The sequence below is a fragment of the Aptenodytes patagonicus genome, chromosome 5 (assembly GCF_965638725.1).
Source record: "Aptenodytes patagonicus chromosome 5, bAptPat1.pri.cur, whole genome shotgun sequence".
Taxonomy (NCBI): Eukaryota; Metazoa; Chordata; class Aves; order Sphenisciformes; family Spheniscidae; genus Aptenodytes; species Aptenodytes patagonicus.
In genome coordinates, this window is record NC_134953.1 from 81,182,436 (window position 1) to 81,205,739 (window position 23,304).

The 23,304-nt window shown below is 38.9% G+C and overlaps 1 protein-coding gene across 2 annotated transcripts in view; it reads right to left on the reverse strand.

Annotated features, from left to right (window-relative positions):
• Window positions 1–23,304, reverse strand: part of VAV3 (vav guanine nucleotide exchange factor 3) — a 176,623-nt gene that overhangs the window by 136,120 nt on the left and 17,199 nt on the right. For both annotated transcript variants that reach the window (XM_076337936.1, XM_076337937.1), the window contains exon 2: window positions 7,031–7,147. In XM_076337936.1, coding sequence (XP_076194051.1) covers window positions 7,031–7,147 — 117 coding nt within the window. The remainder of the gene's footprint in view (window positions 1–7,030; window positions 7,148–23,304) is intronic.

Here is a 23,304-nt window from a genome sequence, read left to right on the forward strand (position 1 = left end):
ATCACAAACCAAGCCCTTGTAAGTTCAGTGGAAAAGCCAATCTTGGATCTTAACGAGATGTGAAATTCAAATACAATTTGCAACAGGCTTTTTAGGCTGATGTCAAGCCCATGTCATGTGGTAACTGAAAATATCAGAATGACCAACAGTCCCAGGTAACTGCAATAGCCCTATACTATTTGTTTCTAGATACATTATAATTATATGCCTATGTCATTTGAATCTCAAAATCCCAGAGCAGAGAGAAGAACAAGCAGAGAACCCAGGCGGCAAGCAGGAGAATCTAGGTCACAGTGGGAGAGGGTTTCTCTTGGAAATTAACTATACTGCAAGCATGAGAGAGCATGGAACAGCTTACACAAATTGTACTTCAACTTCTCTTCTCCCCCGCTTCCATCTATCCTCTGTACTAACAGAAAACTGTCATGCTTTTCCTCTTTGGAAGCCTCCAGGCTTTGCAAAAGGAGAAAAAACAAAAACCCCATGTTTCCTATCCTTCTTAGAGGGTGAACAATTTCACTATCACAGAAAAAAGATACACACAAAACCCTTCAAAGTTCATCTGAACTTCATCTGCAAGTCACTCATTTATTGCCTTCTGTTTTTATTTATAGTTTATATTTGTGTTACTTTGACCAATATTTATAATATCAGGAAGTTTGGGGCTTAGTTGTCAGTTTCACCATCGACTTCTGGTTACTGAAATGCTTGTATTGCAAGTACTGCAGGGAATTAATTCCCTGTCTAAAAATAAGGTTTAAAAGCATTTCTATAAACAAATGTGTGAGAAGACATAAGTCTTAAACCTTGTAAAACCTATTCCAGCTCCAAATGTCCTCTTCCTCCAAAACTTCTTCCACCTCAAAGAGAAATGCATGCTACCAGAATTCAATGCTGTAAGGTCAGTGTCTCCAGGATACGTGAATCAGATACACCCAACATTTGGACAAGACCATCTTAACAACAGAGAAACGTGCTCAGAAACTCCATTTTATTCTCTCGTATTAGCAGTTTCTCATTAACCTTGACTTTCCAAACCTGGTCACATTTGCTGAAAAACCGAACAGAAGCCTACATTATATAAGGACTCGAAGTCTTCTGATACTTCCAAAACATCCCAAGCATTCCCAGGATGAGAATTTTTCATTAAATGATCAAATATTTGTGGTATGTTCAACACTGTGATGTGGTCAAAAATGAAGATTATCATTACCGTTTTCATCAACTGGAAGCAAACATTATAACTTGAAAAACTTATGACAAACCTTTAAGAAATTAATGAAGACTCCTTTGGAAAGACCAGTGAGGTGATAGTCCACTAATATTCTGTCACAAGAACATTCAAGACCATAATCCTGAAATATTCAGGCTCATGTAGAAGCTATAAGCTCCTGCTAATGGTTTTAGATTTATTGAAGTTACATGCCTAGCAATTTGTACAGACTCTTTGGTGATGACTGTTGCAACAAATTATTACAGATAAGTACACTAAATTTATCTAGTGTTTGTAATGGTTTCCACTGTCACACCATGGCAATCTATTTCGATAAATTTTCAAGGACTTTTCAAAAAGGTGGTTGACGAGCTATACCATTATTCATCCCACCCGTTCACCCACCTCATCACTTCGCCCAGAACTATGATTTATGTTCTTTGGGGCTGGAAGTCATTTTTTGTTACGATTTAAGGGAGGCTTTTAAGGAGGCTACCGAGTGCTTGGCCTTTATATAACTCTATACAAGCAGAAATTATATCTAACAAATAAGGTCTTCCATACACGCCAAGCATTTCAGCAGTTTTGCAACAGGCTAGTGTTTTCTTGCCCATTTTGTCCAAAACATTTCCATGGAGAAGGAAGCTGAAACCTGTCCATATCTTCTGTTTCTTCTTTCTCTCGCGTTCACAAGTACACCTTGAAGGACTTCAAGTGTCATTCATCCCAAACCAGTCCATCTCACTGAAACATTTGAAAACATTAAAATGCTACTCCTAAAAGCAATTGTACAGCTAATTTCTTGAGCAAACCACTAAGCTTTTTTTTTTCCCATTCTACCACTAAAAGAGCTCAGAATGAAGATACAGAGCTCTGTTTTTAATGACTGCCTTGTTTTTACCAGTTCACTTCTCTTTCGCCATTTTAATATCTTTACAAAAATATGCTATAATGTCTTGGCATGTTCCCCAATGTTCTGCAGTTTTAGTATGACTCTATTAGTGAAAGTGCTTATATTTTGCTCTATTACCTCACTCCTTAAATTCACCAAATAAAAGATGAAACAACTGAGATTAATCTCAAATACTTCAGTTTTATTTAAGATTTCCTAAACATTTTTCCTCTTCTCTCTTCCTGGAAAGGTATATAACTTTTTATAACAACTGTTGCTCTTTGTTGTGTTGACTTTGGTGTGTGTATCTCATGCACATCTGCCTGATCTTCCTGGAATCTGTTAAACCTGAGGGAATACTAATACACCAGGATCCTCAACTTCAGCATGACTTTCTGCTGCGTCATAGCCCAGATTTCCTTTGCACTAAGAGAGTGACTAAAATGATCACAAACTACATGACCTTAGTATATGCACTCAGTATTTCCACAGCAGTTGCTTGCTTTCACATAAACTAGCCTTTTAAGTGTCACTGGAGAGTTAGCTACACTAGACGTTATGTTATATGCTTTTAAACAATTAGGTACTTGTTTGATTGGTAGCAGTTGATATTCGATCCCCTTGTCTGTTTTGTTTTTTTTTTTTAGATCATGATTGAATATTGTATGTTATTTCTAGACATCTATTGCAGGACCCCTACTGGGGGGGGGGTCTATGGCTATGTTCATATTAGATCAGTTGTATCATAAAAAACACTCCGTGCTCAGTTATATGTTGCTTAGAATACTTAAAAGCAGAGTACACAAAGTTCTTTTTCTGACGATATCTGGACACCATTTTCCCCCACAGGACCTCAAACACAGCTCTCTGAGGCCAGGGAGCAGAGCGTCTATTGACATCAACGGGTGCTGGAACGAATCCTCAGATTCCCATTTCTGCAACACATTAGTTGCAAACTTCCTTCAGAGAATAGGGATAGCAACAATTTGTTGCGGCACACCAAATAGCAAAGACTGCTGTTCGAGCAGTGTGCAGGGCTCGCAGAGCTGAAAGAACAAGTATCAACATTATTTGTTGATTCTGGCACACAGGTAGAAAGGAAGAACCTGACAACCCTGCGCTAGTGAAAAATGACTCTCCAGCATGGAATTCGTAATGAAAACACTGTCTGGCACCCCGTGTGCGTGGGAGGGCATTTCATGCTCCGTCAGGAACTTAACGCAGCAACAATGAAATGTACTGATAGAAAGGTGAGTGAGTGGGAATGGGTGAATACTGTAGAACTCAAGGAAAAACAAGTTTTAGGTAGTTTTAGAAAGCATGATTTAAGAACCTTCCTATTTCTGTGTAATGTAGCCCCCTCTTTTCAAGCACAGTCAGTCTAAAAATAAGAAAATCTGCGCTATTACACTTGAAACAGAAGAAAACCCTCATCTTGTAACAGCTGATATCAATATTCATACAGAATGTACGCATTAAAAACATACTCATGGGGTTACCTGCTTCCCTGTTTCTTTACCTATTCTCTAAGTATCTACATGTTGCTACTTCAGCTTCACCTCTGACTTCCATCCACACTGCATACACTCTTCTTTTTCTCTAATCACTGAGAGATCAAAGAGTCTCTGCAACGTGGAGCACAAAGTTCAAGTCAAATTTTCGTATGTTATGTCAAAGCATCTGAAAACAGCTCATTTACCCCTAGCTATTAAATGCAAGTTTCACCATTACATCAAACATTTTGTAACCGGTATTTCACAAGGCTGTTTAAAGTCTTATGACTATATAGGCAGTGTACAGCTGCTACTTCTACCATGCACAGGGTTTTGCTGCCATTTTCTTTAAAAAGTTGAAAAACATCAGAATATTTTTAAAAAAAAAATTAGTTTCCATCACCAGATCTCTCATCTGATTTTTCCCATCAATCTTACTTCCTTGAAGGCACGTTGTTCATTTACAGTTGACACATTTCTCCTGTTCCCTCCACTACCATGCTTAAATAGTCATTGAAATCTACGTCATATTAAGCAGACTATTCCATCGTAAGACAACAAATTCAATAATCATTTATTTATAAATTCAACTGAAGCATTTCAAAGTACCAGCTATATAAGGCTTATGGAGTCACCTCAGCTACAGTTTATTTACATCTCACCACTAATAAGTACTTGCCAACTTCTGACATCTCAAGACAGCTTCCAGTACATTCAAATGTGTTAGAGGCTGTAGATACTGCACACACTCATTCCACCACCTATTTGGTCAACAGTCTGGAAAACAGACTGTTTCTAAACCATATTATCCTTTTTGTTTGTGCTCATAATCATTTTAAGGTCAATCATAGTTTGTACGCATTTAGGGAGAGTAGTCAAAGAATTCTTTTATAAAACGGCAGAATGACTTGGTTGCAGTAGCAGGAAAAATCTGCGGCACTGTCTTTTTGGCCTTTTGCATATATACCACTTCAATTCAAGAAGGCTGGAGATTTAGGACTATTATTGGGGTTGTTATTCATAGGAAAAAAATAATGAAGGGGGAAGTTGAGAAGCAAAGAACAACTTGAAAAAGATAAGCTTTCTTATTCTCACTGCTGCTACTAGCAATCAGAATTTCCAAAGTAATAGGTACATTATCAGATATGCAATTGAAATCCCATGCCACTTTACAGATATTCTCAGCTAACGGTACAAACATGACACTTAAAACTATAGAAATAACTCAGCATAAGGATAGCTATACATTTTAATACGGTTGTAATTTTCCTCTCCGCTTTCTTAATGGCCTCAACTTCACCAACTGCTTTAGGAAGCTGACTACATGCTCATTCGCAGAGGCTAGTAAAATATACAGATCAGCCTATCTAAATACAGCACATTGCAACCTCCATGTGTGCGTGGCAAGCTTCCACACAAGCACGCAATGGAAACAGCTGAACAGCAGAGCCATTGTGCACCTAAAAGTGTGCCCAACACGGCTATTGCAAGGATTGCACAGGCTTGTTCAATTTAGCATCTCCACCTCTGCACAAGCGGCTGTTACCGCACACATAGTTAGCCTCATTAAAGAATCCCCCACACCAGCGTCTTTCAAATTTGTCACTGCGTTTTTACCTGGTAGCTTTCCAAGAAAGGTGACAAAGGCCACTAAAGAGGCCAAGACTAGAGAAACTATTACTTGTAAGCACTATCACCATCGCTAAAACTGAAATACCAGTACCAGGAATAATTAGTCTATTTGTGCTATACTATGGCAACAAACACAGTAAAAAAAAAATCCATGTCTCTGCATCCGATTTTACTTTGGGAAGAGAAATAAAATACTAAATATGGTGGATGGAAGACAGTTTATTTTTTAACCAATTATTCTACTTACATAAAATCATATTCTAAAATAAATTCTGTTAAAATGACAATTAAAGAGTGCCAGAAACTTATTTGTTGGGTTAAATTCAGCCTTAATTCAGAACTTGTTTACTGGGTATTTAATGATGCAGCAATAATAATTTGCACTGCAAAACACTTCTTCAAAACTAGACTGTATTAAAAAAAATAGGCTGGTTATGTTTATGTGGCATGAAATGTGAAACTCAGCAATTGATTAGAACATACAATAGTAAAAAATTTCTGTGCATTAGGCATAGGTATCAAAGACTTGAAGCAAGCATTAAGATACTTGCCTTATTAAATACCTTAAATAAGAGATTGCTAGTACACCAAAAAAAAAATCAAAACTCAATTTCAATTCCTCTGCTACTTGCACAATCAAAACAAAAACAAATCTCATTTTTAATAAGCAATACACTAAATTTGTAAAACAGACCACATTTTAACAAAAGCTTTCTTAAATATGATTTATGAAGACAAAAGATGCTCAGCATAACTAAAGAACAAGTGGAATTACCAGGTTTATCTAATTTTATACTCAAAGGACTTAAAACCAGACAAAATAGTCAGAAAAATAATTAGATATTTTGGTTAACAGTAATCACTGAACCGTTTCAAACACTCAGTCGTATTGCAGCCCTGATTCATGCTTGCACTCTTACATCATCTTTACCTCTATGTCTACTTATAAAAAGAGCAGTGCATAAAATTAGTTAGTAAAAGTATGATCTCTTAAAAAAAGCAATAAGGCTTGAAATATACCAAATTTGAATAAATAACTATTTTTGGTACTACGTCAGGTAATTTTTAGACCCTTTCCTGTGAATTTAGGGTAATGATACCCTATGACTCAGAAGCAGAAACCGAAGTTGAACTGAACATATGCTGGCAAGGACAGATCAAACAGATACGTAGGAGGTTGTGAACAACAGACTGGAAAAAGCTTTTACATATAGAATAAGTAATCATAGGCTTACAGAATATACTTCAGGCTGTGTAAATTAGAATAGTCACATTAACCCACCATAGCTTTATCTGAGCTTTACAGCAGGTTAGAAGAAACAACAGATTTAAAAACTAATTGTCAAAAAAAAAATTTACAAGGGCAGATACATGGGTGAATTTTGAGCACTTGAGACTACAGAAACATGCTCTGTGCCATGTGGTCTTACAATGCACAGGCCCAGGGTTTCTGATTCCACACCATTTATGTCAAAAGTGATTTCACCAGACAGCACTCGCCTGCACTTTGCCATCTTCACACATTTCATTTACCTTTAGCTCAGCATCTTTCAGTCCGGTTGTTTATCTATGCTTTTCACACCTTCAGAACTTTCCTACCAGGGATTTTTCTCTGCCCTTTATTAGCCCCTCCAATGTAAATCTAATTCTTCTGCTTTCTTAATTCTTCCCCACTGTTTTTTTACTAATGAATGCTCATCCATTAGTCACAACTTCTACACCACATCTACCATGAAAGTTTTCTATGCTCAAGCAGCAGAACACAGGTGTTACTCAGGTTATGATTAAAAGGATCCTTACCTTTCCAAAATCTCTCACGTCAAACAAATCGAATGCTTCAAAAAGTTCACTTTTCTTCATCCCAAATACTTCACAACATGCCGAAAGAAAAGTCCTTATATTCTTCAAGCAAAGAAACTAGGGGAAAGAAAACAAAAATACTAAGCATCAAGCGTGTCAGTTTGCAACTTGTGTGCTCACTTTGGTCACAAATACATTACAAAATTCACCGATACAATTATTTGGAAGTCAGCACTTCCACTATGCTGCGATCTTCCACTGGTTCTAATTTAGCTATAAAAGTTCCCTTCAGACTCAAAAGCGTTAACCAAATTCTGAGTAGACACTTTGTGAACAGAAACTATTTTCTCTCTTTTTACGCAAACAAAGAGAAATGACAATATGCTACCAGATACAAATTAGTCTAAATACAGATTTACTTTTCAGTTCTCTACAGACAGCACAGAACAAATAAAGTTACCTTAGTAAAATTATATGAGAAAGTTATTCTTCATGTATACATCAAGTGCCTTCAGCTGTTAAGATAAACGTCTAGTTTGAATGTTTAATCAACACACGTGCACTGTTTTAACACACTAAAGACATTATGAATACATATTCTCCATCTGGAACACGGGAGCAGATGAAATTTGCAATTGGCAAGTCATTTACAATTCATCTAGTGGAGATTTAAGATCCTCAAACGACCTTGATTTCCATACTGAATCAAAGGCTATTCCCCTTGAAGTTACCCACAGGCATCAATGATCATCTGAGTTTAGAAAAGAATAAAGCTTCTGCCACGACGCTCTCCTTATAAGGCTTTTAATGCATTTTCCTGTAGACTGTTTTTCTGAAAGACCTTACCAGTACAAAAGACAATAACTGATCAACAGCACTGCAGTAACTAAAGAGGGATAGCTAAAAAGTGCAATATCCATTCTTGATAATGATTAGCACCATAGTGCTAATGTACCTTATGAGGACATTAGCTCCATAAAGATACTGTTGTAGAGTCTTAAGATCCACTATGCAGTACAGTTCAAAAGCAAATACAGTATTTATAAGCAACAGTATTTCAAATGACCCAGCACTGTGCTTTGAATATGCATTTAAAAAGTACTGATACGGCAACTCAATATTAAAACTGAGTTCCTAGAGTTCTCCATGTTATAGTGGATTCATGAGGATCATTTACACTAGGACAGATTATAGAATTGCTATATGTTCCAACTTAATGTTGTTTATAAAAGCAGTATTTTTTATATTAATACAGACTGTCACAGCCATATCCTTCCTGAGTGCAAAGTAATGACTACCCAAACTGCTCACTCAAAGTATGCCACTGCTTTACCTTCAACAAGAGACAACAAAATACCAATTCAACAGGGAGCCCTACTTCATAGAACTAACCAGCCAGACACAGAAAAAGCAGAGCACCTGATCGATCAGATTTATAGCAAAGTTACAGATGCAAAAGCACCGATTCAACAAGAGAAGCTTCAAGAGTAGACAACTCTAGTAGATGGTTGTGGACATCAAGACAACAGCCGACAAACTCATCGCAAAGCATCACAAAAGCAATCCCTGCACAAGCCGAAGCTCCCAGGAAGGCATCTGTGACTGACAACTGCCACATCAAGTGTAAGGGGCCGCAGATGTACCAGGTGGAGCTGTAGCCTCCCCCCTTCCCTCCACTCCAAACAGCCCCGTCTGCACGTGCTCCCAGCTCACGTGGGGCAGCCGGTGCTGGGCTACGTACTGGGCTGCTTGAGGACAACGCTGCATTTACGCCAGGCTGTGTTTATGCCTAGTGAAATTTGAAAAATGAGTCTAGCTTGCTTAGTCAATATCACAAGCTTCTCTATAATCTTTTGCAAAGATTATAATTTTCAAGTCAAAATTACAAGGTTAGAAGTCTAAGAGATGTAAAACGTACGTGCTTCTTCCACCATGATGCTGGCAGAAAGAACCGGAAGATGAGGTGGTTTGGGAGTCCACAGCTTTAAAAACAAGATGGCACATACAAAGTGACTATTGTTTTCTGATATTTTTTTTTCCCCAGGTTTTTCATTATTTTTCTTAAAAGCCATCAAGGGCCACTAGTGGTTTGTCCAATGCAGAATACTGATTCCACTTGAATACCGATTTACATGCTTACATTGAAATTCTCACAACCACTGACAAGTATTTTCCTCGCTGGAAAACTCAGCTGCCTTTTTAAAACCTAAGTTTTGCATTTAGATTAGTTAGTGCTGGAGTCTGCCAGCACAAAGGAAGCTTACAGCTGCATTAAGTTGTTCACCTCTACAGAGAGCAAGAAGTTAAGGGAGAGACAGGAGCTGCCATGGGCATAAAATCTGGCCTAGATTTGCTAGAGAGCGTTTTAGTGAGTTGCATTTAGCTTCTTAACATAGCTAAAAGAACCATTTAACCTATCAGCAGTTATGCGCAAACAAAATGCCCTTCTCAGTCTGTGAAACTTCTCCAATTATGCTTAACAGAGGTCTCCTACAATAAAAGATGGCAGCATTTTTTCAACAAGATTTATCGGTTACTTCAAATTTGGAGGGAATTTTGTGACATCAGCCTTTTGTGTTTAAATTGTCATTACTATGAATTATGTGCAAATAGATGGGAGAGCATATTACAAGAAATTAAGTTTCCCTTAGCCCATATGTTTTAAAGGAAATGTTAAAGTACCTACACTAAGTAATAAATTAAATTCTTTGGAATATTCTAACAGAGAGACCAAGGAAGAATCTAATCCCCCCACTCCCCTTTTTTTAAATATTCACTAATTCATTAAGTGGTAAAGTGCACTTAAATTGTATCATGTTAAACAGACTTGACATAATTATAATCTAATATTCAATAACCAGTTATATTACATTTCTTGTAGGCTCTAGAAACCACAGACTAAGCATTTGTCAAATCTACCTGCACTTGAGATGGGACCACATCATCAGTGAGTGTGCGCAAGCAGTGCCTCGAGCAGAACAGGCCTCCTGACAAAAAAGTCTAACCCCCCTGCTAGTTCAAAGACTGCTTAGTGAGTTTAGTTGGGCATCTAATGATCCAGTATCCATCAATTTTCTCTTGTAAAATGAAAATGAAAGGCTTATTACTAAGCTATTAAGCTAACCACAGTAGCTACCAGGGTAAAATTGAGAGACTACTAAAACCAAAAATGTGTTCATATTTATATGCACGCATTTTGCAATAAAATATGAGAGGGAAAAAAAAAAATCTTGAAAAAGAACTCATTATATGCTAGTCATGTTTTGAAAAGTTATTTGATTATATTATCCAGAAAACTTTCAGAAATATTTCCAAAACTTTATATTGCAATCATCTAAAGAAACAATTTTCCTCAATGAAAACAAAGATTTTTATCACTGTGGTTACTGTATGAAGAAGTACAAATTAGTAAAAGAAACCTCTAAATTAAAAAAGGGCATACACCTAAAATCTAGGAAGGTCTATAAAAGACAACCCTCCTCACTGGCAATAAGGAAAAGGCACCATCAGTCTGCAGTCTCTCATTAGTAAGTACAGTCCTCAGGATATTTGGAAACCTACTACATTATTGTGTTTCTTTTTCAAAGAAAAATATACTTCGGCACACCACAAGGGAGATCATTAAAGGCATAAAGAGCAGTTGGGTACCCAGTTCTTAGAGATGCAAGGAGAGCTAGACATCTCCCACTTGGTCTAATCTCCGAAAGTCTCCTCCACAGGAAATGTTGTCTTTCAGTAGAAGAACTGGTTTCTCTTCATTAAAAGATAACGTAACTTTAAAAATATTCTCTTGAAAGAGTTAATGCTGCCTTTTTTTTTTTTTTCTTTTTTTTCTTTTTTAAATTACATGGCTGTATTAGGAGACGGCAGTCCAGAATCCTTAATATGTGGATCAGTAAAAATATTGCAGTAGGGTAGTGTAAGCCATGAGTCCAAAAAAGTTGACACTAGTGAAAAATACAGCTTGTATCTGGCTCATCTCCAGGTATACCATGAGAGGAGAGCACACCCAGCACCCAGAGACAGATCGACAAAATCACAACCCGTTGGGGTTCAGGACCCTGAGAACAATTTTCAATGTTGACATCTGTAGATTATCAAGACATTTCTAAAGCACCCTAATGTTTCACAGCATAAGTAGTTATACTACTACAAACCGATAATGTTGTTATTGTCAGGGCTGCTGAAATGGTACAACTCTTGCGATAAACCACTGTGTTTTTATGGAACAGATTAGTGTTTTAGTGGCCTCTGGCCCATTCTGCACTGAATTTAATTTTGTAAGAGGCATTAACACAACATTTATTGAAATGAAAAGCAAGTTTGCAAAAACAAAAACAAAGTCTACCACCTAAAAAAGCAGGTATGGTTTATATAATTGGGACTGTATTTGAACAAATGGAAGAGAGCGGAAGAGAGCAGGCAAACCAAATTATATTAAGTTCTGCAGAAAAAGCATGCTGTTTTCTACTATAACATTTGGCACTTCACACAAAAAAGAAACATTTATTTGAGGCTTTTTCAACACAGTACATGGTTATGTGTGGTGACAGAAATGTATAGAAATATTTTACAAAGGGTACTGAATAGAAATTACTAATTAGACACAAAAAGCACAGACAGGACTACAGCTGCCCACAGGGAAGAGGGATTTCTCTAACCAGGCCTCTGATTAAGTGAAAGATGAAAAGCAAAAGAAAAAAAACCCACCAATTTCATATATTCTTTATTCATATAATCTTAGAGGTATTTCTCTGAAAATATATTTTAGCACTGAAGTACTTCAATGGAATAAAGGTCTGTTTGGTACAGACCATAATATTCAGTATCTAGATGTATCTTTTGTACTAAAAGCACTCCTAAGGGTGTTCAGAGACCAACACAAAGAGCTCTGAAGATCAAATTCTGCCATGAGACATTTACATGAAATTCCAACATAGCAACACCAGTCAGGCAAGGGAAAACTGAAAGGCCAAGAGGTGCCAAGTATTTAGGAAAGACACGAGTTCTAATCCACTTTCAACTAACTTTGTTTGTTTTAAATTACCAATAGTGGAAAAACCAGCTATTTGTATTTATTTCAACTCCCACCTCCTTTTTATTATGGTGATTTAGTCACAAGCAAGGAAGAAAGCTTGGGTAGCTGGCAGTTTCCTTCTATTTGTATCTGGATCAACAGACCTTCATACTGCGTTTAGGACAAACCAGAGAACATACTGAAGCCTGAGCATCTGAGACAGCCTAAATAGATGCGAGGCTATAAAGGGGTATTAAAAACAAAATGGATCACTATGTCAGGGAAGGTGTTTTTTCCCCAGTGTGATTCACTTTTGCTGACACTGTGTACCCATCCCTTCGTCACCACACTTCCCAGGCTTTTTTGCATGTTGCATTCATGACCCCGCGCAGACTTCAGGAGGTTCCCAATAATGGCACGAGAACTGAGGCCAGTTGCTCCTAGGCACCATCACCATCACATAGAAACTATGACGAAAGAGTAAAAACATAGAAAAAGGAGGACCCTGCTTAGCCAATTGTCCACTAAACCCACCTTGCCTCCTGTGGGAGAAATAAGGCATGTCAATCAGGGAAAGTCCAGAAATCTTCCCCTCCTACTCCTCCTCTAAATGGCACCGCTTTATAAACTACACTGCTATTCGCCTAGTCCTTAAACAGCCTTATAGGCATAAACAAAAAATGGTGGGGTTTTATGTAACAGCAAGCGTTTTATGACAAAAATAGTTGAGGAAAGGCCAGACGCTCAAAACAAGTATATAAAAGGGAAGTAATCAGATGAGCAAATTTGGCTTTAATTCACACATCTCAGCAGGCACAATCACTTTCTTTTTTTAATTCGTGAAATACTGATGTTACATGCAAGGAGGCACAACACAGGCTTGTGAAGATGGGAGGTTTTTCTGTCAGTCATTTACGGTCTTAGAAAAGCAGAATTACACAAGAATAGAAGGCAGAAGAATAGAAGAGGAACAGATCATTGCCATAACACTTACATGCTCTTCCTACACCTCAGCACTTACTGCAAAACATGGGCTCCTGACCTTTCCTGTCCCTTTCTGGGATGCTGATGAGAACAGATTAGCTGGGAATATCTCATTTTGATTTCCACTCTGTTCCCAACAACATATGCAAAAAGGAAAATAATGCAGTTATACCTCTTGAGCAAGAGGAGAAATGTGAAAATTGCCATAATGGATTTAACTGGAAGAATTGCTTTCCTACATTCTGTCACCAAGATTGATATGTGCAAGTTGTTTCAGTGAAAGAAAGCACCAAAACAGAAGAACTTGTCTCCTCAAAGTTTCCTTCAAAGAAGTTGTTAATGCCCTGAGGGTTGCAGATTTTCCTCTTCACTTGTTTCAGTATTTGTTGCAACAACTGTGTTGACAGGAGTAACAAATTCCACACTAACACTGTTTGAATCCTGCTACGTCCAAATTTGAGAGAGAGATCCAGGAACTGCCTACTGTGACCAAAGAGCACCATCACCTCTTCTAGCCACGAAGAGTAGATACTGTGACCGTAGCAAACCTACGCAGCAGCAAGACCAAAATTGTACCTCGAACCTATATACATAAAAAAGCAACAGTAACTAGAGATACAGACCCAAGGGTTTCATCAACTCCTACATAATGTGTGCGCACAGGAAATGTCTAGCTTCCTTTAAATTCTTTCAGCCACATCCAATAAAGGAAGAAAATTAGGTACTTGCAGCTACAGCTGCTCATATATCAAGGGCTCCTTTCCGTAAGCCAAGCTGGACGGTTCCCCAACACATACCATCTTTGACAGATCAATCCCAAAAGCAGGGTTACCAAAATAGGAGCACGTTATACCTCTATTAGATGACACTTTTTTTTTAATATCTGTATGTTCATTAACACTAGATTACTAGGTACTCAGACAAAGCAGGGGCCCACTGCAGTACTGACAGAATTGTACATTCAGGGTTAACAATTCAACACAGAAATCATTCCTGGCTCCTTCACCGATTTCAGCAGCCAAAGCAGATTAGATTAGTTCTGCTCTGCCAACAGGAGTAATTATCACTATATGCAGTAAAAAATAGCTGTAAGGATTCGAAGTGAATGAAGTACGGACCCACTGATGAAGTCTTAATTCAACATCTATTAATGTCTTCTCCTAAGCCAGCAAGAGGGAAAATAGCAGTATCAGAGTCAAGAATGGAAGTTTTAACATTTCTATTGTCCCTATGCGTGCCACTTTTCTTGTAAATATCTTTAAATCCAGAGTCTTCCAGAGGGCAAGCAATGCAAAAGGGCCATAAGGAATTTAAAGACCACGTCAATGTGAGAGGATGACTGCTCTTATTTTCAGTAAGCAAATGAAAGCTACAAGGCTGTCTCCAGAGATTTTTTTTGGTTTTAAGTGTCACACCACCACAAGTAAGCATTATTCTTTTTCTCACCCTTACCTAAACCATATTAACTTGCAAATTACATTTTAAAAAGAAACTAACGCACACAGGAAGAACACATCACTCACAGCAAAGGAATTCAGTTTTAGGTTCTGCATTTGGCCTCTTGTTCTGCAAACCACCTCCATCATTCAGATGATGAATACTTTTAAAGCTCTAAGCAGGAGCAAACAAGCCAAATATTAAATAACTCCTAACCTTTGCTCTCCAAAAGGTTACAAAGCAGATACACTAATAAAGATGGAAGAGACAGCACACTGAGTTCTGGAAGAGGCAGGCTCGTTATCAGTATCTCAGCAGCTTACAGCCTATACCTTAGCTCTTTGTATAGTCACTTAAGAACCATTTGGAGGTAACAAAACATGCGAAACTGGTACCATTACGTAACTGTGAAGAATTTTGCTAAGAAATGTGCTATGCAAAGAACAACAACAGACATTCCTTAATTCAGAGAATTAAGGAATAGCTAGGGAGATCTGTAGTGTTATTAGCTTACTAGATGTGGACATTGTTTGAAGGCCTACACAACGCATAGGATGCCGTATGAACTGTAAAACATACTAAATTCCATTGAACCGCTGCTAACACAGTATAAATATTAATGGTATGTTCTTTATTTGTTCAGTTAATGTAGTAATTAAATATTCCTATAAAAGCTTTTCTTAAACCTCCTGACTACTGTACAATTGTGTCTATTGCACTGTGGCTTGAGTGTGAACTTTTGTTTATGTACATTTGCTCTTCTCTGTGCTTCAAAGAAAGAAAATGGAAATTGAAACTTGAAAAAAAGCTGAGGAAGCACAAAGGATGCTCAGTTTTTATTAGTACTGATATAGGGTGAACAGAGGGCAGGGAAAAAAAAAGCTCAGGACTTGTCATGCATTCCCGACTCTCTCCTTGGCTATGCTGGCACTATAGCATTGGTTAAGCAAGTGAGGGCAAAGAAGCATTTAAATTCTCTGTCCCCCTTAAGTCAAGTACTCCTACAAGCCATGAAACTGGCAACTTCTAGTCAATGATCACTGAAACACATTCAGCAAACAGCTTCCATGTCCCACCATCAGAACAGGAGTCACTAGACTGCCTGAAGAAGCAAGAAACCTTTTCTCCTTTACCCATTGCAAGATGAAAAATAAGAGAGCTTCGGGAAAGCACAGAGTCACTAAACAGATGGGAATTTTTAGACCATAGAGCCTCAACTACAGGAATTCCCCAAGTGTAACTGGCAAGAGGCATGGGTGTGAGCTCAGGACAGCATCCCGTTGCAAAGGGCAATTTTTTGAGGAGCCCTTTGTTCCCCGCTAGCAAGACTTAACAAGTCTATTCTGCGGTATCTTGTCAAAAAGAACAGGAATTGGAACACAGTAGTAAGTATGCAAAGCGCACAGAGATTAGCTAGGGGGTTCCTGTGCTTAGTTACCTTTTCAAATGACTAGCCCAATCTGTCTTACATCCCAAAGCTGCATCCCTAAAATGTCTTTCACTAAGGATCTCAGTGTCTTACAAACAAATGCAAAAAGAAGGAAGACAAAGGGAACACGGAAAGCAGTCCTGAGGAGAACAAGAATAGGAGGAAGACAGCAGCAAGGAAATGAAATGAGGACCACAGGAAAAGGAACAGGAAAGGGACAGACACACAGTGAAACAAAGGTTTAAAAAAGCAAAATAGACCAAGAGAGAGAAAGATCCAGTGGGAAGGACCACTGAAGTAAAAAAGGACTTGACTCGCTAATGATTAAATTGTGGGAAAAAATGAAATAAAAGCCAAACACAAGAAAATGATGTGTTAAAATTTTGGTGTTAAAATACTTCAGGCAAAACTATTTATGAAACTGCCATTTAAAGTAAGACGGTGGTCACTGTGCTGTAAATGGTATTTACAACTGTGACATGGAAAATGCTTCTGTAAGAAGCAGAACTGTAAAGGACACCGATTTTCTGCTAGGATGTATTGTCATTGATCCCAACATAGGGTTTCTAATCACACACACTTCAACTTAGTTGATGAAACACTAGCAGTTGCATGAAACTGTTTTAGACACAGAAACCTCAAAACCTACACCTACCTAATGTATTTAAACTTACTGGGCAGAGGGGCAGCGAAGGGGGAAGAAAAAACTTAAAACCTACAGCCTGATACATTTAAAGAGCAAAATGAATGGAAAAATCTCAATCAAATTAGCATTCAAAGTTTTCATGATCAGAGAAAAAAAAATTATATGCACACTCAAACCACCAAAAAGCTTACAGCTACGGTATGAAACACAGATCTCCACACTGATGCTAAAGAGAACACCCAACACATTTGTTTTATACTGTTAGCTCGGCACACTAAGATGCTGTTTCCACTGCATCTTAGTATCTTTTATTCATGACTGCGTTTGGTTTTTACAAGTCCCTAATATTAGTGTAATAACATGAGAAGACATCTTACTTCGCCTATACCTGTGCAAGGGAAATTAATTTGGGGGCGTAAGGAGCCCCATGAAGGTGTGGCAAAAGACTTTCATATAGGCTAAAGGTCCCTGCACAGAATTCACCCGAAGGATCCACACGTGACTTCAGTTCCATGACAGAAACACAATCCCTTCCGCTATTTCTACCCCACCCCTAAAAATAAGCACCACTGAATTCATCATCTGAACCGGATCTCCTTTGTGAATAAATAGTGGCCCTAGTGACCTGGACACAGGCCCTACAAAGCCAGACACAGATTTCAACAATGCAGTTCCTTCAAAAAGACTTACAGTGTGGATTTTTGAAGATCATTTTTTAAATTAGCATATACTGGTTTGTTCTCGTCTAAGCACTTTAAAAGGTCTCAAAAACTGTCAACACTGAACCCTGCGCGGAAATTCAACACAACAGAAAAAAAAAATATTCACAGGTTTAGTCAGTGTCTATTAAAGGTGAACTGAACCCAAATAACTGATACGCTCTTCTATTTCTTATTTGCAGATCAAATAGATCATGTACTAGGTCTACGATTTCCAACAGGAAGGAACAACATTCTTATCATTCATTAGTGTTAACATACATGATTCATTAAGTATTTTAAATGTTTTCTTGAATTGCATATGAGTAGTGTTTTCCAAGCTCTTACGATCATGGAATAAATTCCTAGCAAGACCTTAAGGATGTAGTACAACTCTCTACAAATTGCCAAATGCGAATACAGCTGTCCTCTAGTTACCTGTTTTAAAAATCCACTGTTCTATTTTTGCTGGTGTGTCATTTCAGGTTGGCAGTTTATTAGACCATGCTCTGTGGCAAGGACAGGGGCTTCTGATATATTCAAAGAACAATTCTCAAGCATTGCAAGGCAAGTAAGTAAAACAGCCAAGTCCAGAAGCCCGAACTACAAACCAGTGGGAATAGCCATGAATGAAAAACGAACTCCAACAGTAAATTTGCAGGACTGGAAGTGAAAACTCAGTGGTCGCAAAGTGTACTGACTGCATTTTTACAACTTGTGATACTCTCTGGAGCTTCAACATACTGACCCAGCACCAAATGTCACCTTTCATGCACCGAGCGCTGCACAGTTCTGATCTCAAAGGTTGAGGAAGGAAGTAAAACTTTTAACTGCTCAAATTTATCATACACTTGCATGGTGCTCCATCTTACTTATCAGGCTGAGAAAGTTAGATGCTTCTGCAATCTTTATTACCATTTGAGCATTTCCCAGTAACAACGATTAATCTATTAAAACCAAATTCAGAGTTTGCTTTACCGGTCCCAGATTCTCACGCAGTTATAAGTAGAGCAATGGGTACCAGATGTATCATCTCTTTCTGCTCAGTAGTGAAATAAAATGACCCAGGCCAGGGTGCTGCACAAAGCTCACCTTCATTCACTGAGCGAGCACCAGCGCTCGCTGCGTTTCTGTCCTCAGTGAGGATGCTGAAGATTGTCGTGTCTCCAGACCCAGACCTGAACCAAGGCTCAGACCAAGTGCTGAGCTCTTCTAACAGCCAAATAATCAAACCATGGCGGAAAGCAAAACAGCTCAACCCTTTTAACTATTTAACAAGGGGGTTTTGTCCCACTCTGTGGGAGGGGCTTTCTGCCCCATTGCCTTGTATTAGAGGATGGCCCTAAAAATCTGTATTGCTCTCCATCGTGACAGTGAGGAAAGAAAGTCATACAAGTTTCTAATACAAATATGTCAACTGCCATTCCATTATTAATGGAAAAATCATTTGTTATCTGAAGGGGTTTTTAATATATGTATTGAGGTGATTTCACCTCTGAAATGTCTTAAACTATAAGCTTTCAGCACATACGTAAAGATTAAAGCAAGAGCAATTCTAAGTATGATTAGAAGTAGGGAATAATGATTGCACTACATTATAAATAAATTGTTACTACTGTGTAAGTAATCTAATTACATTACTTACATAGTAATAAAAATTTATTTATAGTCCAATTATAAACCTGCAAAAAACCCACTCCTTTTCCCAACACACCAAAAACCTGGGGCTGGGGGGGACAGGAACAGGGCCTCCATCTTTTTCAGTCATTAGGCCACTGCACTGACGCGGTGAGAGGCGGGACACCGTCAGCCCGCCGACCGCCACGGCCCGCCTGCGTTGCTCTGCTGACTTTCCCAGCGGCTTCCCAGAGACGCCACTGGGCTTGGGAGAGCCCGGGGGGCGGCCGCCGGGGACAGCCCCAGGACAGCCAGCAGCCGCCGGGAGGGAAGGAGGGAGGCCTGCACCACGGCTGCTCACCTCCGCCTGCCGCTGGAGGCCTTCGGCCACACGCCACCCTTCCCACAGCCACCCACCCTGCCAAACCCCACTGACTACTTCCTGGCGAGCCTGTCAGGACCCATACAACACAGACGGGCTGAACGCTAGCCAGGATAAAGATAAAAGATCCTACTGGAGGCAAAATCCTCCAGCGCCCCAGCAGGCCTCATACTTCAGAGGTTTATGAAACAACTTCTAAGCAGCTGATAAAATTGGCCGGGATGAGACAGGCAATCCCAAACATCCACAAACCATAATCTTCCAAAATACCTGGCTCAGTGAGGGGAACCACAGGGCCGTTCATTTGTCCTCGTCACGGGAGGCCTCAGCCCAGACACTCACGCAAGTTCAGGAGACCGTGCTGCCAGGGTCACCTCCACCTTGGGAGACTGTTGATCACACCAGGAGAATGGGAAGCCTAAGGCCATAACGGCTCCACAAACGTTTAATGTTTCCAGATAACACAGACCAGGTAAAGCAGTATTAAAAGCAGACGGGTACTATACTACCATTCGTTTTGTCAACGAGATTTAAATACACAACTCCACACAGGCTGTGTTTTTAACCAGCACGCACCTCGCCTCCGAGAACATGTTCTCAAACAGATGGTGTCACCCCAGGACCTGCAGGATCCGCACTAAGTATAGAAATGTAGATATTTCAAGTAAAATACATATATTTATATCAACCTACAGTGAGGAAAAATCTTTAATACCATTTTTTCCATAAATAATTACAATGTTCTAAAACTCCAATGCTTTATCTTATACACTACAGCAAGTCTTTCAGAGAAAAGATGTATTTGGATGATTTCTAAGACTGATTTTTATTTGGTCCAATCATTTGTAGCACTGCGTTACCTCAAATGAGTTAAAAGCACTTCCAGTGTTAATGACACAGCTTCTTGGAAATACTTAAAAGCTACTACATAGACCACACACAATTTGAAGTTTTGGGGTTTTTTGTTTGGTTTTGTTTGTTTGTTTTTTTAAATCTAGCAGAACACACTTTCTAAGTCAGTTTGGTAAAGTATCCCCTCTTGCTTGCTTTGAATATGCTACCTACCACTTCCACTGGACACCCCTCTGTTTCCACACTGGAAAGGATAGCAGTTAATCTTCTCTTTCCTCAGGCCTCTCATTCTGCCCCTGTTGCCTCTTTTCAAAGCTGAAAAATCCTTCTTTTTCTATTGAGCTGTTCCTTACTGTTTCATACCTTTGAAAACCTCTGCTGCCCTCCCCTGCACCTTTCTCATTTTATTACATCCTTTTTAAAACAGGAGACCACAACTACATAATACAGGAGCACTGTGGCTTATGCAGTAGACTGCAATGGCATAATGAGCCATAATGCATAATAGCATAATGAATGTTTTGGGCACAAAACAAGCCTCTACAAATGCACTTTGCAAAAACCCTTGGGTGCTACATCCACCACAGATGTCTACGGGAACAGGTTACTGTTCTGAAGAATCTGGTCCGGATGATGATGATGAGATATTGAAGTAGATGAAACAGTGGCTTGATTCATGACTGCAATTCCTGTGATAAACAGGACCAAAAAAAATTAATAGTTCTCAACTTCCAAAAATTCTCTGAGGAAGAAGACAGTTAAAATACAAATCTAAAAATGTAGAGACTAACGTCTTTGTACCCACAACCGTTTTCCACACAGAGTCACTCTGAAATCCAGCCAGTGTTAGGCAAACTGCACTCCATTTCCTCAGTGACATGTAACCTTCCTAATGAAGGAATTCAAAGTGAAATATTGATACAATGCAAGAATCAATAAATTTTAGAACAAATTCTACCATCAGCAACGTTAATTTGCAACATCAACTTAAAATCAGGTGACTCCTTATGAAGGTGCAGTAGGTTGCCTTCCTTAAGAAGGCTGACGAACAATGAAAGGTAAACCTGAAATAAAATGTTTCAGCTGTACATCATCATAGGTCCTTGCTGTCTAAAAGGCTGCATTCACTCACCGCAGCTGTCTGCCAAAATGAAATGCATCACTGAAGGCAGCCCGAATTTGTGTGGGAGATGTGTCAAAATCACATAAACACCTACTTCCACTAGTATGAATTAACAGCTGTGATCATCTCAGCAGAGGCAAATGAGTGAATGCTCATGGAAATTCAACTGTCACCTCTATATGTGGCCCATTTGATGTCATGGCTGAATCATACTGATGTCTTGCCTCACAGTAACCTTTGAAGTACACCGATGAACGGTCCAAAACTTTATTTCAAAGGATGTCAATTTGGCACCTCAAAGTAAAACATGAGCGTGGTCTCATGAGAAGGAAGGATATTTATGAAAAGAAGAAAAAAAATTTAAAATTAAAATCCTAGAGCACAAGTCAGTATTTATTAGATAGCCTAAAACACTCAAATGGCAAATAAACCTAATACTACGAAAGCTCTGCAGCAGAGTATAATTTAGAATTATCTGGACTCTCAGTCTGCTGAGCAATTTGCTACAGTACAACCAGGGGTTTAAATGGAGTATGTGGGTGCCAGTGAGAAGTCTGCATTACCGAACCATACTACGTGCTGAGCCTTAAGATAGGAATATCACATTTTTCTCCAATTAAGAAAATTATTCTTAAGTTACCGTAATATAGATGGCTGTTTCAAACAGCTCATTATAACCAACACGAAGGCAGGTTCAGTAAAGAACCCAACATAATCGTTAAAAGATCTGGTCCTCAGTCTTCAGCAGGCAAAGTCCATGGGAGATCATACAAGATCACACATGAAAGCTGCCTTTCCAACAGAGAGCAGCATGGAGCCCAAGATGCGGAGCAAGCTCAACGCCTCCACGCAGCCTCCAGTGCACTGTCTCGGATCCCATAATAATTAAATCCTTCAGCAGTGCAAAAAGGCAACCAGCATACTGGCAAAAAGCTTTATTGTTACTGTATATTGGCAGATCCTGCAACACAGATTACAAAAGCAAGGGGTGCTGATGAAGCCCAGAAGAGGGGCAGGGGGGCACAACGAGATGTCAGGCACAAGAGTGCTCCACTTAAATAACCACCTGGGGGACTCTACCACCAATGCCTTGTCATGCACAACCATCTTGCCACCAGGTGTTTTCACTCTCTTGCTACACAATCACCTTGGGAAAAGAACTACAGAATATTCTACCAAAATAATAATTCCGCTTATAAAAGTACAATGTGCTTTGAGTTCTGCCACATTATTCCAAGTGTCCGTAGATGATGAACTGTGTTAAGGATCATTTTGAAGTAGTTTAAAGAACTCATCCCAGTCTTTAAGCTACTGACTTCCAGCTGAACGACTTCTGAACAACACTGCACGTATATTGGTGACTTCATGAAAAGCAAATTTCCTGAACCAGTGTTAAAAACACCTGTAAAAGGTATTCCCCATCCCTGAAAGAAGGGCTGCGTAAATGCTTACCATTAGTTTCATGCTCATATTTTCATTTCTCTTAAATTTACAAATAATATACACACCAGTGCCAGAAATGTTCTACTACAGAGGGGACCCGAGAACAGCTAACGTATGAAGTCCTCACGCAGTGCTCTGCTGGTCTTCTGAACTTAGTGAAGAAAGCTGGATCCTGCCTATTCTATTCATAAAGTTAATCCTATTAAAATCATAAGGTGTTCATAAACATAGAACAAATTAATTAAATATTTACTATTTTAGCAACAGTGCATGCTAGCAGGACACAGAATTTCACTTGGTTTTATAAACAGATCCCTATCATCTTACATTTAATACCATCAACAAAATTAAGCTAAAAAAGCCATACCAAAATCGTAGCAAGATACTGGCTATTTGCACAAATCTACATAAAAATCAACAGTCACTCTTGTCATGGCTAAAAAAAATGTCTGTGTGAGCAGTAACCTATTACTGGTTTTGGCACTGATGCATACATAAAGGAAAACACAGCAACACAATGTAGGGACAGTGAACGCGTTTGCCTGCCTGTAAGCTGTAGGCAAATATTTTTTTAAACCTATTATACAAAAGAACACATACAAAAGCAATACAAACAGCTGCTCTAACATACTTTCAGACCTCTGAA